At 39.1% G+C, this 17,398-nt stretch overlaps 2 protein-coding genes across 3 annotated transcripts; both read right to left on the bottom strand.

The window, feature by feature from the left end:
* Positions 1–1,099: 1,099 nt before the first annotated feature.
* Positions 1,100–8,623, bottom strand: LOC119912943 (retinitis pigmentosa 1-like 1 protein). Of its 2 annotated transcripts, XM_038732225.1 has the most exons (7): positions 8,539–8,623; positions 8,034–8,068; positions 7,788–7,896; positions 7,338–7,679; positions 5,082–5,360; positions 4,100–4,231; positions 1,100–3,743 (listed from the first exon to the last, which is right to left on the bottom strand). In XM_038732225.1, exons 3-7 carry the CDS (start codon positions 7,885–7,887, stop codon positions 1,762–1,764), a joined length of 2,835 nt encoding a protein of 944 aa, XP_038588153.1. In that variant the 5' UTR covers positions 7,888–7,896; positions 8,034–8,068; positions 8,539–8,623; the 3' UTR covers positions 1,100–1,761. The 2 variants fall into 2 exon arrangements, with proteins under 2 accessions (XP_038588153.1, XP_038588152.1); XM_038732224.1 differs by lacking the exon at positions 8,539–8,623 and having other exon boundaries at positions 7,988–8,068.
* Positions 8,624–9,506: 883 nt separating this feature from the next.
* Positions 9,507–11,920, bottom strand: LOC119912948 (galactose-specific lectin nattectin-like). Its single transcript, XM_038732238.1, has 7 exons — positions 11,731–11,920; positions 11,241–11,314; positions 11,119–11,154; positions 10,764–10,867; positions 10,496–10,630; positions 10,315–10,420; positions 9,507–9,890 (listed from the first exon to the last, which is right to left on the bottom strand). Exons 2-7 carry the CDS (start codon positions 11,299–11,301, stop codon positions 9,823–9,825), a joined length of 510 nt encoding a protein of 169 aa, XP_038588166.1. The 5' UTR covers positions 11,302–11,314; positions 11,731–11,920; the 3' UTR covers positions 9,507–9,822.
* Positions 11,921–17,398: the final 5,478 nt, after the last annotated feature.

Genomic DNA, 17,398 nt, shown 5'->3' with positions numbered 1-17,398 from the left:
CTGCTGTTTTGTCCAACTTGAATTGAAATTGTACTAGTGGTAAGCTATACTACTGTTATCTGGAATTATAACGAATAAACTAACATTAGCCCCAATCAATGTTTAAATTATACACATTCTCAACACGATGGCAGCGTATTTACAAATTCAGACTTAATTTACATATCAATCAGGCTTTGATGCACTCAACGTAAGTTTCAAGGTTTGCACTGACTGGTTGATTCAATATGGGCACCGACACTGACCTTCATAAAAGGATCAGTTATCAGCCAAATATCAACAATAAATATTAAACAGAGTTTTCTTTTCCATTCCATTGTTTTGCAGCAGTTCGCTTTAAAGTGGTTTTTAATGTGAAAACAGACGTTTTGAAATGCTAACAAGCTATGCTAGGTTATCATACCAACATTTGTTAAAGCACAAACACAAAGAACAGCTGAGGCTGGTGGGATGTCATTACTTTTGCATATATATGTTCATAAACCTGCTAGATGAAAAGTCAGTTTTATTAATGTTATGACAATTCATCCTAAAGGGAGAAAACATGTCTGAACCACATTTAATGACAAACATCCAACAGACTTTTCAGTAGGATTAATCTCTGGGAATGAAGAATGTATAAAATTTGAACATACAAAATTGTGATCCAAGAGCTGTTATAACAAAATAATGGCCCAATTTTATTACAGAATGTATGAGCTTAAAGGCCCTGAAAACGTCTTTGGTCAATCAGCTTCTTACTGTGAGTGACGGGATCCTACATAGCTCAATTGGGAAAAGGTGGTGTCACATACTTACGTGGGGGGGGCTGTCAACTCCTTAAACAAAAACCATCGCAAGGGGCGTCACACACACGTCGTCTACTATACACGCAAAATCACTGTTATGTGTACAATAGACAAGCGTGTATATGTCACGCCTGTAGTAAAATGTGAGTAAATGTAAGTTTAAAAGTAAATATATTATAAATATATTTCAAAATAAAATGTGAAAAAATGGAAACAGTAAGAGAGAAAAATGTAGAAATAAAGCATAAGATGTAAAGTAGCTTTTATAAAGTGTAATACTGAGTAAATTAATTCACACACTGGACACCACATACAAAGGTATCAGTGTCTATTTATTAGCAATATGTTAAAACGTAACAGTGTTAAAATACATATATGTTAGGCAAGTCGTTTCTAGCAGGTAGTGCTCTGATGCTTCTCCCTTTTTCTAAAAAACATACATTAACATGATGCTAACAGTGATGCTGTAAGATACAAGATAGTTTAATAGCAACAAACATCAAAGACGATCACATCAATTCCAGAATCATACAAATACAACATGAACATCAAAATCAAACTTTACCGTTCTGGTGACCAAAAACTCCTGTGAAAGTAAAAATAAAACACTTTGTACGCTTCTAATCTTGAACAGGAGTTTGTGGAATAGAGAAAGGCCATCTGCAGACCTGAGATCAGATCACAGACTACTTTGTATCAATCTGTCTTTACATCAGTGCTTCAGTCAAACTCCATGATCTCAGTATAGTTTTATCAGCCGATCATAACCACGCTGTGAACTGCTGAAGATGACTCAAGTTTACTTTACATCTATCTTCAGATGACTTTCAAAAGAGTCAGTTCATCAGTCAAAGAATCCACTGGATCACTCTGATTCTCTGCTGTTTCTGGACTCCGGGTCAAAGATTGTTCTCTGAAGTCTTCCTGACCTCTCAGAGGTTTTTCTTCCTGTTGTTTATCTGCTTGTCTCTTCTCAGAGATCTTCATCATCAGCTGCTTCTTGCATGTTGTCTTCTCTGTGTCCGTCTGTCTTCCTTTCTTGCAGTGTTTCATTCGTCTGTTTCTCCATCTCCTTTAATTTTTTAATAATTTCCTCCTTTTCATTTGCTGCTTTCATTTTCTTCTGTCTCGTGACTCTCTCATCCTTCTTCTGTCTCTCCATTATTGTCTCCATCTTCTCCAGCTGTTTCTGAAGTTCTGTCTTCTTCGTCTCCAGATCATTCTTGGTGTCTAAAAGAAGTCTGACAGCTTCATCTTTCTCTGCTGCTTCTTCCATCTTGTCTTCCTCCCTGTTCACTGACTGTAGCTTCCTCTCAGCCTCTCCTCTCTGTCTCTCCACCTCTTCCAGCTGCACTTTCAGTTGCTGCATCTGCTTCTCCTTCGTCTCCATCTGCCCCTTAAGTCTAGAGTTCTTTTCTTCAAATTTCTTCTGTTCTCTGTCTTTTGTCTTTAGCTTTCTCATAAGTTTTTCCTTCTCTTTGTCCAGGTCATTCAGTGTCTCTCTTTCTGGCATAAGCTGTTCTCCATGTTTTTCTTCCTCCATCAAACACTGAGCTTGTGTTTCATCACCTGCAGACTTTATTTCCTCCCCTTCCTCTTCTTCCATCAGCTGCTCTGTGTTGTCACTTTCAGGTTTAGCCTCTTCCTCGTGGTTCAGATCACTTTCTGCTGGATGTGGAGCGTCTCGTTTCTGATTGATTGGTTGAGTCTCTGTCTCTTCTTGACCCTTGTCCAAACCATTTTCTGTCTGTCCTTCTGCCTGGTCTGTCTCTCTTTCTTCCATCAGCTGCTCTGTGTTGTCACTTTCAGGTTTAGCCTCTTCCTCGTGGTTCAGATCACTTTCTGCTGGATGTGGAGCGTCTCGTTTCTGATTGATTGGTTGAGTCTCTGTCTCTTCTTGACCCTTGTCCAAACCATTTTCTGTCTGTCCTTCTGCCTGGTCTTTCTCTCTTTCTTCCATCAGCTGCTCTGTGTTGTCACTTTCAGGTTTAGCCTCTTCCTCGTGGTTCAGATCACTTTCTGCTGGATGTGGAGCGTCTCGTTTCTGATTGATTGGTTGAGTCTCTGTCTCTTCTTGACCCTTGTCCAAACCATTTTCTGTCTGTCCTTCTGCCTGGTCTTTCTCTCTTTCTTCCATCAGCTGCTCTGTGTTGTCACTTTCAGGTTTAGCCTCTTTCTCGTGGTTCAGATCACTTTCTGCTGGATGTGGAGCGTCTCGTTTCTGATTGATTGGTTGAGTCTCTGTCTCTTCTTGACCCTTGTCCAAACCATTTTCTGTCTGTCCTTCTGCCTGGTCTGTCTCTCTTTCTTCCATCAGCTGCTCTGTGTTGTCACTTTCAGGTTTAGTCTCTTCCTCGTGGTTCAGATCACTTTCTGCTGGATGTGGAGCGTCTCGTTTCTGATTGATTGGTTGAGTCTCTGTCTCTTCTTGACCCTTGTCCAAACCATTTTCTGTCTGTCCTTCTGCCTGGTCTGTCTCTCTTTCTTCCATCAGCTGCTCTGTGTTGTCACTTTCAGGTTTAGCCTCTTCCTCGTGGTTCAGATCACTTTCTGCTGGATGTGGAGCGTCTCGTTTCTGATTGATTGGTTGAGTCTCTGTCTCTTCTTGACCCTTGTCCAAACCATTTTCTGTCTGTCCTTCTGCCTGGTCTGTCTGTCTTCTTCCTCCCACTGAAGACTGATGCTCCGTTTCTTTATTCACAGACTCGATGTTTTCTTGTGTCTGGATCAAAACGTTGTTTGATTCTCTTTGGTGAGGATCCTTTGTTTGAGCTTGAAGTTCTGTTTCTTCATTCAACGGGTCCTGAATGTTAATTCTCTCTCTTTCTGCTGCTAGTTGTTCTCTGTCTGTTTCTCTTTCCATCAGTGGCTCCTGTTCTGAATTGTTTCTCACAGAGTTGCTCTTCTTCTCTCTCACTTTCTGTGTTTCTTCATCCTCGAGGTGCTTCTTGTTTCCTGTGTGCAGAAACAACCAACAGTGTTTACATGGCATGTGACTGTGTTGCTTTTCTAAAAATGATGGAAGATGAGATGAAGAGAAAAGAGCTTGACAAGCACAGCAGAGATGTGAAGAAGAGATCTTGTCACATGTAAATTTTAACATAAATTTGGTATATATACTATGATCTTAATTTCAACTGACACAAGAAACATTTTAAATGAGAAACACATATTCTGACAATCTGAAGACTGAGAGACCTGATATTTCAAAACTAATAGCAATTGCTACAGAACTCAGTAATATAATCATTGATGTTACAAAAGTAAAATGAACAGTCATAGATTGATATTTTAAAAAGTTTCTGACTTACTGATTTTGTTTTGTCTCCATTTCCACACAATAACAAAGACCGCTGAAAGAACCAACATGGCAACAATCAAACCGATGATGGCAGGCGCAGATGAACTGGAGCTAGAATCAGACCGGCCTGGGAAGAAATCATCTGAAATATAAAACATAGAACAGAAATTTATTTATATAAGAGACCAGTCAGTCAGCATTAATAGTGGCTCACCCCAGGGCTGTGTCCTGTCCCCACTACTGTCTCTTCAATATACAAATGACTGTAGGAGTCACTTTCACTTTGATAACAAGTTTCTTCTCAAGTTTGCGGTCGACATGGTTTTAATTACTCTGTTGGAGAGGTCGACTATGGGCCAGTTTTGAACAACTTGAATAGTGCAACCACCACTTTCTGAAGTTAAATGTCTATAAAACTAAAAACATGACCATAGACTTCAGGAAAACCCACTCAACCTCTCCAACAATAATCAAGGGCTCACACCCTGAATTTTGACTTCAACACTTGTGCTATTTTTATTTTATAAATCTTTTATTGAGTCAATTTGAACTTTTTGTTGCATAGCTTGGTATGGGAATCTTACAGTGCAATGCAAAAATAAACAAAAAAGAAAAAAGTTAGCCAGCAAAATTACTGACACACAACAGCTTTCTTTGGCAGACATCTATGATAGACAAGTTATGTCTATTATAGGTTATGTTATGCGAAAGGCTTGGACTATCATAGCCAGATCTTTGTTCTTCCCCCCCTCAGGTTAAATATATACAAATAATGTTTGCACCGATGGCAATTAATGCCCTAAATCTGCAGAAGCATCCTACAGTGTTGAGGCTACCATTTCAACTTTTTGAGTAATTTCAGATGAACAAATAGATTGTTAGATTGATTTTGTTTCTGTTCTTAACCCCTGGTGATTAAATTGAATTGAATTGAAAGTCATAGCTGTCAAAAACAAAAAGTTATGTGTGATCATTTTAATTAATTTTCTAACCTGGAACCTGGATGTGAGTCTCTCTGATCTGGTTGATGTCCTTCTGTTGGACTCTACAGGTGAAGCTGTTGCTGTGTCTCTTCTCCACAGTCACTCTGCTGCTGAGAGTATAGAGGTCATCAGGACCTCTGACTGTCTCTGTAGGTCCAGCAGAGAGGAGGTTTCCCTCACCGTCCAGCCAAAACACCTCAGGCTCTGGATACCAGCCAGCAGACTCACACTGTAACACCACGCTGCTGCTGTTTTTGGACTTTTGGATACCAGGTGAGGAGACGGCTCCTAAAGATGAGATGATTAAGGAGTTTTTTTAAAAGTGGTTTTACAGTTTGCCTGCTAACATTAGCATTCCTGGCTAACTAGCTTTCTGCCTTTTGTCATAACCTTCTTCTGTGGCCAAAGGTAGCATCTCTTTTTCCAAATACATTATTTTGTGGGTTTGCATATTCAGGACTGGCACATCTAGTGTGTTCTACTTTAACATGACACAAACCTGAAATCAATTGTAACCCTATAAGATGCCAACTGAAATATCTCTATTATTAGATGGATCACCATGACATGTGGTTCAGATAGCCATGGTCCCTAGAGGATGAATCCTTCCTAGTGATCCTCTCAAATTTTGTTCATGAGCCACTAGCAGGTCAATGTTGTGAGTTCTCCAGATAAATATCTCAACATTTTCAAGATGGATTGGTACAAAAAGTCGTACAGACATACAGTACATGCACCTCAGAGGTTGAATCTTTATGACCTAGGTTATTCCTGACATATCTTCTAGTAAGCACCACCAGCAAGATGACACTTTTGGATTTCAGTGAAATGTAAAGGGATGTACTCAAACCAGAATTTTCCAAGTCAACTCAACTGACAAGGGCCTGAAAAATTTGGGCTCTGAACACTTAATTTCCTGCATTCTGGTGAATTCTTTTTCACCAATTCATTGAGGAAATGTTTCAGGTGACAACTCAAAATAAAATAAAAAATAGTGTAATATAATGCAGTAAGGCTGTCAGGTATTCTGTTTTACTGTCAGATATGTTTCTCCTGTACGTACTTTTCTCATTTAATTTTAATGTGCATATGGCACCTTTTCACCTTAATGAAAAATTAGCTTAATTAATTTGAAATCAGTATAAAAAAAATTATTGATTTAATATTTTATAGGGGGGTCTGGGGGTCCTCCCCCATAATATTTTGAGCATTAGAAGGACAAAATTTAGGTGACAAGAAGAAGAAGAATATAAAAATATAATAGAAAGTAATGCAGTAATCACTTGCTTATTCTTTTTTTTTTACTTTAAGTTATTTTTATTTAAATATAAAGATTTTTTACACTGCATTGCAGGCTTATTGTGAAAATAAACCTTTCTCATAGCATTTTTATTTGTCGGTGCAAGCTATTTTTCAGAACATTTTGAAGTGCTCCTCCTGCTCTCTCTGTCCCTCGGCCTGTCACTTTATGTCACTCTGTTTCAGAAAACACAATTCCACACAAATATTCACTTCAGCACCTCTGATAAAGTGCAGCTCACAGCCACTTTAAAGGGAATGAAGCATCCTGGAGACAGTAAAACAGTAGGCTAGTGTCTCAGAGCGAGGGGGACAGAGACAGCAGGACACAAAGCATCAGGAATATGTTTTGCGGTCAGGTGTCATGTTATTCTCTCACTACTTTGCGGCGACTGTTTGTGTTAATACACTGACTAGACACTGACTGACAACATTTATATTTAAATGTAGGCTACTGATTACAATTTTGCTTGGGACAATTCAGAAGTCGCGGACAAGCTCTGAAGCTGTGAGCCATGCTCTCTCTCTCTCTCGTGCTCTCTCTAAATGCAGGCAGGCTGAGTGACGGTGGGGGGTCACGTTACATGAACTTCAAACAAAATGTAGCAATATTATTGCGAGTAGCCTCCGCTCTTTGAAGAGCTGCGAGACAGGCTGCATCATGAAGATTATTGCATATTAACATGGAAAATGTTTTTGTTGCTGTTGTTGAGTTACATTCGGGGGTACAGTCAAAACATGACCTGGCGACGCTGATGGTATGAAGATTCAGTGGACAGTTCTCTCAGTGGAGAGTCTGAGGCCAAAGAGAAGCAAGAGGGAGATAAAAAAATAAAGAGCTATATAACAAATCATGGACCAGGAACGCCCTGAGAGTGTGACACTGTGTGAATAAGAGTTGTCTTAACATTACTTTCACAAATAAAAGTTTAAAATTCACTTTGAAGACAAAATACACCGACATACCTACAACAAGCTGAACAGTTGAGTCTGTTCTCAGTGCTGGGACGAAACATCTGTATCTGCCCGCATCAGATATTTTAACTTTGGAGAGTTTCAGTGAAATGTTTCCTTTCTTCAGTTCATCACTAAACAGTGACGTTCTTCCCTGGTAGGATCCATGTTTTTTACTCTCTAGCTCCACATCGTCACGCCACACAAGGACAAATCTGGGGTCCAGGTCAGGTCTCGCCCACTCCAGAGTCATGCTGAAAGCATCCATGACAGGGTCCAGGTAACATGGCAAAGTGATGTCCTCACCAACCATTGCCAGTATTGGCTTGGATGGACCAATCACATTAGACTGAGCTGAAAAGCATTATGGTGTTTATTTCTGCAGAATACACTTGTTTAGTCCAAAATCAGCAGAATAACTTTACATGTAAACATAAACTGTTAGGGATGTGTGTAATTTACCTCTACATGAGTGTATCGTGGCGAGGAGGACGAGAGTGTGGAAATCCAGGACAGTGAAGGCACCAAAGTAAAGGGACTGACTGAGTTCTACATGAAGCATCCTGGAGTTCTGAAAATAGAAATGAAGCGATATGACAAGTTTAGGTTAATCCAAGCGTGTAAACGGAAATCCAAGTAGCGTTTTAAACTTTTGTTTTTACCAATAAATGTCTCAAAAAGCACTGCCTCTCCTGCATTGTGCCTCACCTTCGTTACGCCGCGGAGTTTAGTTTCGCTTTCATCTGTAACAAAAGTCACGATAAGGTGAACAAAACACGTAGTAGTTTTATACTAAAACTGACATTTATGTTAGTTTTACAGTTTTACATTAATTAAGGCCTTGTTTTAAGCATTGCTTTTCTGTTACTTTCTGAAATTCAGACCGTATCTGACAGTCATTATCATAAATGACTCAGGTGATCCCGATACATTGAATTTAAAATAAATCATCAAAACAACCTGCATGCTCTAACATAACCCGATGCATCCGGGTGAAATATAGACTGATTAAATTATGCTGGTTAAATATTTTCTTTCCTACTTTCCTAATTTTGAAAGAAGTGCGGTAAGTTACGCCATTTCAAAGGAGGAAAAACATTTGTGGCACAGAGACCACATCGTGGTTGAGCCTTTTTCCTAGTCAAAAAACAATATTTTACATGTGATATACAGTAGGCTATACAACATATTTTTTTACAACACGTCTGCATACCTGTTTCTGAAAGTCTCTTGTAGGCGCTCTACGGTCAAAGTCCGAAAACGGAGGGGGTGTGTGTGTGGGGGGGGGGGGGGGGGGGGGGGGGGGGGGGCTTCTTCCGGTTACCTGGAATAAAAGGTGTGTTCACGTTTCAGAGGCCTATTTGTTAAAATAGGTTCTCAACAGATAAGTAAAATATAAGGAAGCAAATGCACTCATATTGTTTGTGTTTAAACTTTAAACTCTTTAAACAGGTAATTGAATGTTTTTGTTTGTGGGGAAACCAAATCAGACACAAATTGTTTCTCAAAGCTGAGAATTGTTTTAATGTTTTAAAACATTGCATTTTTGAGGAGATCACATTTTGAATGAAAATATTAAATGTACGGTCTCTTAAAACACTATTGCAAATGGATTATATCAGAATAAACCCCTTGAGAGTTTTTTCAAGACTACCAATTGATCCTGGTCTCAAACTGTTGTAATTCTTTCCTAAATTATGAGGAAAAATCAGAAAAGTTGAGAGATTTCAGACTAATCTTATTAAGGAAATGCTACTTCTGCCAAATCTAACAAAACATTGATGAATTTAAACATTCTTCAGGTTATTTATAATCACTGATGACTCAGCAGGCAGTAAGTAACACATTAGACATTTTAACCTGCTAAAAAGGAGAAGCTGCCACCTGACTGTTTGCTAATGATAGAGTCGGCTTGTATCAATTCTGTGTATTTTGCCAACCTCAGTTTCTTAACTCACAGTCACTAAATAAGTTTTCACATTCCCACACTCTTAGTTTCACTTGTATATGCAGTGAGATGATTCAGCTGTTATAAATGTGAGCCGAGCTGCAACAGCTGATGTGGACAAAACAGCAGATTGCAGTAAACAAAGTTTTTTTTTTAAAGAAACCAGAAAACCATTCAAATATGCCCGCATATGATCGAGATGTGGGAAATAAAAACAGGAGATATAACACATCTTATTTCAGTGCTTGAGACTTTTATTTTTTCAAAGACAAGAAAGAACAGTTCACTGTGCAGAATAATGTTGTACTAAACAACAGATTCAATCTGCTGTTATTAAAGCCACATGGCCTCAGAAACGATCCAGCAACTGTTTCTGTCACTTGTTGTTTCTTTCCTTAAGTTGCGTCACAGCGATATATAGAAATGTGATTTAGACAGAGATATATGGAGATTTGAGACTGATGGCACAAAGACAGATGCATCCCACATACACACAAACACACATCCACCCATGTTTGGGCTTCTGGGAGGTTCTTCACCTGGGAATTATCAGGGCTTTTTGGCACAAACTGATGGGAGGCGAACGTTACACAAGGTGTCATCCCAGCGCTTATCATCTGAAAGTACCAACGACACAGCAGTTAAGGCGACACTACAAAAACCAACATGTGAAAGTATGTATACTGACATTCACAAAGAAAGAATATTTGAGACTGAAAGTTCATTCAGTCTCACCACTCGACCCATTTCATTTTAAGATCTTAAAATACGCAGGACAATGGAAATTTGAAAAACCTACAATTCCATGACACTTCATCAAACTCTAACTACTGAGGAAGTTGTAAGATGGTCAGCTACTAATGGACCACGTGATGGGATTGTTCTGTGCACACAACACAGCACTATGCCATACATACATAGCATTTTAACAGCAAAGGTTTTTGTTTAATAAGAGAAAACCTTCCAAAAAAGTATAGATATGTGTGTATTAATGCTACTCATACATAATGCTCTAAATGAAATCAGTACGCTGTGATTTACCTCCATAATTTATCTGTAGACAGTGCTGCTTGCCCTGAAAGTTATCAAACCCTCCATAATACCGATAGTTGAAGGGTGTACCATCACTCCACAACCACACACCCTCCTAGAAGACACAACAAAATATTAAATTAATTAATAACACTAATGACCAGAAGACCTCGTGTAAAGATAAATATACCTCTTGTGCATCCGAGCCTCCAATCCATGTTTCTTTGTTCTCACGACTTGCGCTTGTGATCAGCCTCTGAATATTATGGTACTCTTCGGCGTTGTGAACGGACGCAAGGTTTCCACCCATGGACTCACAGTTTTTCTACAGTGGAGATAAAAAGACACAGAAAGAGAGAGACAGAGAGAACTTACCAAAGTAAAAAGGACGACACCAAGTTAGCAGAACCTGCAAATTACCCAAATGTCTATGTATGTACTAAAACAACACTCTTTACCTCAGCTTGGGCCCAAGTCATTGGTGTTGGAACGTAGTGGAAACAGCGACAACTGAACTCAGACCAGCCACCAGAACAAGCTGTCGACCTCTTGACCAGGTTTGCTGAGAACAAATACAGTTAATCGAGTAATGTGGAGTCTCCAGTTAAAGTCTCTATATGTAGAATTATTTCCATATGAAATCAGTTTATTAAAACGGCATAACATGATATAAGATAACATAAGTCAACATAACATAATAAAACATAACACAATGTTAAACCTGTAACAGTATAATATGAAATGTTCAATATAATGCAACAGAATACATAATATAAGTTATATAAACATTTTATCAGAACAACACACACTCACCTGCTTGGCCATTTTCGGGCATTTCCTCTGGAAGAGCTAGAAAGTTTGACACAGCAGTTATTGACCTGGATTGTTATTGTTTAACACATTCATCTGCAACACTTTCTGTTTATAAAACTCACCAGCAGCTTGAGTCAGAGCCATCATGGCACAAAAAAGGGCAGCCACAGTCAAAATCTTCATGGTGGAGATGGGGCTGGGTAATAAAACAATAATGATAATTATTAACAATTACCGTGACTTGTTGTTTTGAATGTTCTACATCATATTTGCATCACATTTAAAACCACAGCTAACTATCTGTTTTATTCAAGTTTCACTCAGGAGCAAAAATCTACCTTCAAACTTGAGAGAAATAATGAATTGACATTTATTGTGAAAATTATCAATATTGAATGATCTGAGATTTCTTTTTCCATTATGACGTTTTTTGCCATTTACCCAGCACTAGGTGGAGATAATGCCTATTTTAAAGTTGATGATTATCATCATCAAAGAGAGACAGACATGCTAGGAATATTTCAGAAACAGATTTAGTGACTGCAGTCCTCCTCCAAATTAGAAAGAACAAAATAGAGACAAAATTGATTGAGAGAGAAAAGTGAAGCAAACCTGCTGGAGGATTATCTTCTCTTCTTCTCAGTGTCAGCCTGAGTGTAGATGCTGAAAAAGACCTTCACCTTCACTTCTTTAAATTGAAAGGCATCCTAAAAATTGGGCAAATATGTAAATGCACCTATGTAGCTCTTTTCTGCCTCTGCATGGATTTAGTGACTCACTAAAAGACTTAAACATGCAGATTGAAGGACGTGGGGATTGAACCACCCACTCTCTGATGAAGATAACCTGCTCCACCTAAAATCTCCTAAATTATTAACGACTTGTTGTTTAAATCTGCAAAACCATGTACCGTAAGACACATGGGTTTCAGGTTCATGTCTATGTAAGGCAACACACATTTGTAGATTTTTATTGCATTCATTTGTCAGATACCATATATACAAAAACATGAATCTCATACAAAGAGAAGAGATGTATGTATTGCATGTATCGGTTCTAGCTTCTATCCAGGCAAAAGGGATCTGGAGGGCCCTATATTGAACCGCACTGAACCCCCCACCCCTTCGGTAATCACATCATAGACACATCATTCCAATCTTAAAAAATTTCTTTATTACCAGGATAGTTTTAGAAAGTGTATACAGCGCATGCACATACATTATAGTAAATTTAAAATGCAAACCCCCCACCACCATCCAAGATGTGCAAAATGATTATCCCTCAGCTGTTAGGGAAATCCTGCCTATGGTAACTTTTTTCACACCGACTTGCACATGCAGGAGAAATGCATTCATGCATGACGGTCTACAGCCTAGGTTTGGTCGGTTAAGTGTTTGTGTATGTTTTTCCTTTGAAGTCGCACCGTCATCTGATATTGTGATGAGGGCCAATGTCTTATTTTTTTGTTGATAAGATTTTCAACAATTTAATATTTGCACTAGATGGCTGGAAGGACAACCTATTTTATGTTGTATTGTAATTAAATGTGTTATTTAAAAAATAAACGTTTCCAATGAAACGTCCAATTATTAAAGTTTTAAGCATTACAGTAGGCCTGCTGTACTTGTTCTTCTCTTGACAAATGTTGGGCTGATGTTCACAACTCTGTTGTCACTTTATAGCATAAAAGAGTGTATGTCCTGGATTTGTGTTGAGCGGAGCATATATGAGGGGTGACTTTATATTGTTATTGTGCATCAGGTGATGTTACACAGTAACCCAAAAGTAATAGTGTAACTAGTTACTTTCAGCAATGAGTGATCTAGTAAAGTAAGGCATTACTTAATAAAAAAGCAACTAGTAATGTGTAATCCATTACCTTTTTTGATTAATTACCCCAACACTGAGCCTAACTGAGACACACGGTGGGGTGGTGATATCAATCTGCTGAAAGACAAGCCTGATGCCAGCCTTCCTGAATCCTGCTTGTTGTCTGTTGGGACAGCCTTTTCGTGGGTCTGCTTCAGCACTGAGGAGAAGTGCTTCTTTCGCACCACCATGTCTCTTTTCACCAGGCCCATGCAACTGGCAGAGTGCAAAATGCCTAGGGCTCCAACACCGTCTGGGCCGGCTCTGTCTGTTTGTCTGTTAATTGTTCACCACTGTCCACTCAGTGTTCATGAAAAGGAACATGGAAAGTTACTGTTGCTTTACTTCTAACAAGTTTCTAACCACCCCTGGTGACAGGGGCCCTATTAACGGGGTAATAATAATAAAATAATCCCCATGCTGGTGCTGTTTGTTGCATGAGATGAGCACGTCTTGTCAGTGGTGGGGGCTCATCTCTGCAGGAGACAAAGGTGCAACTGGATGCCCCGCTCGTTTCAGAGTGTTGGACATGTCCCTGCCACTGCAAAGTGTGTCATGGTGTGTTTAATCAATATTGACATCTGTCTTTATAATTTGATTGTTTTGGATCTGTTCCCAAGCTTTAGAGTGCAGCTTTGTGAGACCACATCCTTCTGCTCACCTACAAAGTCCTAAATTGTCAGGCACTATCACATGTTAAATTCAATTCAATTCAATTTTATTTATATAGCGCCAAATCACAACAACAGTTATCTCACAGCGCTTTTCATGAAAGAGCAGGTCTAGACCGTACTCTGTGATGATATTTACAGAAACCCAACAGTTCCCACCAAGAGCAAGCACTAGGCGACAGAGGCAAGGAAAAACTTCCTTTTAAGAGGCAGAAACCTCGAGCAGAACCATGGCTCAGGGTGGGCGGCCATCTGCCTCGACCGGTTGGGGGTGAAGAGAGAGAGAGAGAGAGAGAGAGAGAGAGAGAGAGAGAGAGAGAGAAAGAGAGTAAGGAGAGAGAGAGGGGAGGGAGGCAGCCTACACAATATACACACAGAGGTACAGACAGTGAAGGTGATGTTGCTATAGACTAAATGAAAAATGGTACAGATATTTATAATAGTGTTAATGGTAACAATCGTAATGTTAATGACTATAATAACAATAATAACAATAAGACTAGCAACAATAGTCGTTGCAGCAAAGGGTGTCGAGCAGGAACACGGGGGCAGCAGGTGACCCGCAACCACAGATCCAGACTCCACAGCTCTAAAGCTAGTTGTCTGACACAGCAGGTATGAGTTGAGGGAAGGCTGTAAGATTTATGTTTGGCACTTCGACTGCTGTCCGTGGGGCTAATCAGAGGCTACAGGTTTGCAATTGCAGAACAGATAATAAATAGGGATAAAAAAAGAACATTGACATAGTAATTGTTTTCTTAATGGTAACTTCACTGAGGAGGAACACTCATGTTTACATTAACAGACTGCTGTTGTTTAGATGCATTTATTTAAATTATAAAAGGTCAAGCTTTGAGAATAGGAGAGACATGCTGTGTTATAGATTGCAAAAAAGCAAATGCATGCTCAAAAAGTAGTTTTTTGTACTCAAAACTTTTATCTCCCAAAAGACAGCAGTGTCACACTGCTTCCTTTCAAATGTCTTATGTATTTAAATTGAATATTTAAGAATTTCTTACTCTGGAGGACCAGTGCCACCAATGAGCACCAGTTAATGGCACTAGTGAGTCAAACTACATTCTGACACACAACAGGAAGAACCACTGTGTGCAAATTTAAGATGATGTAGCATTCATAATATTTCTTCTTCTGTCTTGACGTGAAAGATAAATAACCTAATATTTTGTGGTATAGAAATACTACAAAATGTAGAGTGTACAGTATTATTCGGCGTAATAGTAACTCTTCTTTGAGATGCAATATACCATCATGGCCTAAAATATGGTGCCAACCTGCATGTCTGTCACATAATTCACTACTTCTCCCAGAGAATCCTCACAATTACAAATGCTTTGGTATTCACATGTGTATTTGTTTGCATTGAAAAAACAAAACAAAATGCCAAATCTGAGACATTCCACACAGAACACCAAAAACAAGACAACATTTTTACCACCTTTTTTAAATCTTCAGAAATAATTATATTTCAAGCATGTGATGCTCCTTTAAATCATATTTAAACTCACCTTAGTCATTTACAGATGCTGGAAATATAGAAATCACACTTACAACCAGTGAAAATGGAGAAAGGTTGACTCAACCTTTGTATTGTACCACACTGAGCATGGACAAAAGAAAGAACACAAAAGAGTGGTCTGAGGATTTGAGAACCACAATTTTGGAAAAGCATGGACAATCTCAAGGCTACAAGTCCATCTCCAGAGATTTTAATGTTCCTTTGTCCACTGTGCACAAAACTGCGAAACGTTTTACAGACCAAAGCACTGTAATCTCCCAGGACGTCAACAAAAGAGAAAATTGATGAAAGATTGCGATGGATTGCTTGAATAATGAACATTTATCAACTTCCAAATACATTCAGGCTGACCTGCAGCAACTTATCTTGTCATCTCTTAAAAAACAGCACTGACCACAGACACAAAAAACATACACAGAAACATCACACACGTTACACTCAGTAACTTGCTCTTTGTCACTGAGTAATGTGCCTTTATTGTCTTTCTACTAACCAACGCAAATTGTATGATGATCAATGTAATTAAAAAGCATTCAGCAGCTGTATGCAGTCATTCAGGTACAGATAGATTGAAATCAAAAATAGCTTTGTCTTAAATCATCCCTGTTACTCCCTAATAATCACTGTCTAAAACCGGTAACCAGCAAGTTTATACTGAGGATATGTAGTTAAGCTTTGTTACATCTTATATAACCATTATAACCTTTTCCCCTAGTGTTTAGTCTCGCTTTAATTGTCTTTATCCGAATGTCGATATTGTAGAGAGAGAGATTAAAGGGAAATATGTGCAACGTATTTTTCTTTATTCCAAAAGAAAGTTAACACCTTTGGGGTGACTTCCCCTGAGATCCACTCCCAAATTGACGTCACCACGGCCTAACGGAGGCAGATAAAAGGGCCTTTTTGTCTTTTGTCTGTCTCTTCTCTTCTAAAAAAAAGCTCTCTTGAAACTAAACGTATACACTCTCGTTAACTTCCTTTACTTTTGAAATTCCGATCTTTTTTTCCATTTCGTACTTAAATTTTCTTCAGACGAGCTGAGAAAGAACCTTGAATCCCAATTTTCTTAGCTGGAGATTTGATTTCTGATTGTTCTTTGGAGCTGCCTGGGTGAAACTTTCCCCAGATCTGTTTAATCTCAGCAACATTAAATAGCCTATATTCCCGGGGCCTCCCGAGTTTATTTGATTTTGATGTTGCAACCTCATCCGACCGTTTTGAACAACTTTGGACCAGAAACTCAGAAGCCTTCATTTATGGCCTTGAATAAATGAAACCACGGCTCTGACGACAGAACCCTGAGTGGGTTCCGCTATAGTGACAGCAAACGAACTGAGATCAGAGCAAAAGCCTTGGCTGACAGCCCGTTGCTGCAAGCGCTTCCCACAAAGGACTCCGGAACAAATCCACCGGTTTCAAACTCAACTCGAAAACGCCACTGGGGTCGGGCCAGAACCGACTCCACGAGCCAACCGGCAGTCGAGCCTTGTTACGGGACCTGTGGCAACTGTAGGGCAAAACAAACCACACTCTGTGACTCGTTGGTGTTCTGTAGTTGGCTCTATCCACATTTAATAAAACCCTAGATTAGTCAAACTAAATCTGCGACATAATTTCGGTCATTCGTTCCCTCATACTCGTAGAATTCTCTCCCTCTACAATAGAAACTGAAATTCAATCGAGCCTTACAAAGGCCACCCTGTTCATTACCTCCTGGTTGTCATGTTGACTGTTGTCCCTGTAATATCACCACATTTACCCACGATTGTACTCTCTTTTGTTAGTTAATAAATTCACCTTGAGCACAGTGATGTTGTGTGTGTGTGTTATTAAGAATCTAGAGTCCCTAAACATAAAACTCGTCCTAAGATTCGAGACTGACTGATTGAAAATTACACGTAGCCTTGACCTGCTACAAAATGCAGCACTAAGATCAAATAAAACCAGTACAAAGACAAGTCCTTTGTCTGATGCAATTAGCAGGTCATCAGTAATTTTGACCAGTGTTGTCTCTGTGCTATGATGAACTCTAAATCCTCACATGAACTACTGTTATATAGAAAGTCACACAACTGTGTGGCAATTGCTTTAAAAAGAAAGATAGATATGGCTCTATATTTGGCTAAAAACCCTGGATCAAGAGTGGGCTTTTAAAGAAGAGGTTTAATTACAGCTACTTTAAAGTACTGTGGTACATAGCCTG

This window comes from Micropterus salmoides, unplaced genomic scaffold, assembly GCF_014851395.1.
Source record: "Micropterus salmoides isolate LMB-PRFRI ecotype aquatic unplaced genomic scaffold, ASM1485139v1 Ms_hic_scaffold_2, whole genome shotgun sequence".
NCBI lineage: Eukaryota > Metazoa > Chordata > Actinopteri > Centrarchiformes > Centrarchidae > Micropterus > Micropterus salmoides.
The sequence above is the reverse complement of the archived record's forward strand: the minus strand, read 5'-3'. Positions and strand labels throughout refer to the sequence as shown.

Bases quoted from the DNA above. Each gene is read 5' to 3' on its own strand.
- LOC119912948 (XM_038732238.1), bottom strand. From the start codon at position 11,301: ATGAAGATTTTGACTGTGGCTGCCCTTTTTTGTGCCATGATGGCTCTG. The intron at 11,155-11,240 runs GTGAGTTTTATA...CAAACTTTCTAG, and splicing joins GGCTCTGACTCAAGCTGCTG to CTCTTCCAGAGGAAATGCCC. The intron at 9,891-10,314 runs GTAAATCACAGC...TGGTACTTTCAG, and splicing joins TCTACAGATAAATTATGGAG to ATGATAAGCGCTGGGATGAC.
- LOC119912943 (XM_038732224.1), bottom strand. From the start codon at position 8,023: ATGCAGGAGAGGCAGTGCTTTTTGAGACATTTATTG. The intron at 4,232-5,081 runs GTTAGAAAATTA...TTTATATTTCAG, and splicing joins GACTCACATCCAGGTTCCAG to ATGATTTCTTCCCAGGCCGG. The intron at 3,744-4,099 runs GTAAGTCAGAAA...TTCTGCACACAG, and splicing joins ATGGAGACAAAACAAAATCA to GAAACAAGAAGCACCTCGAG.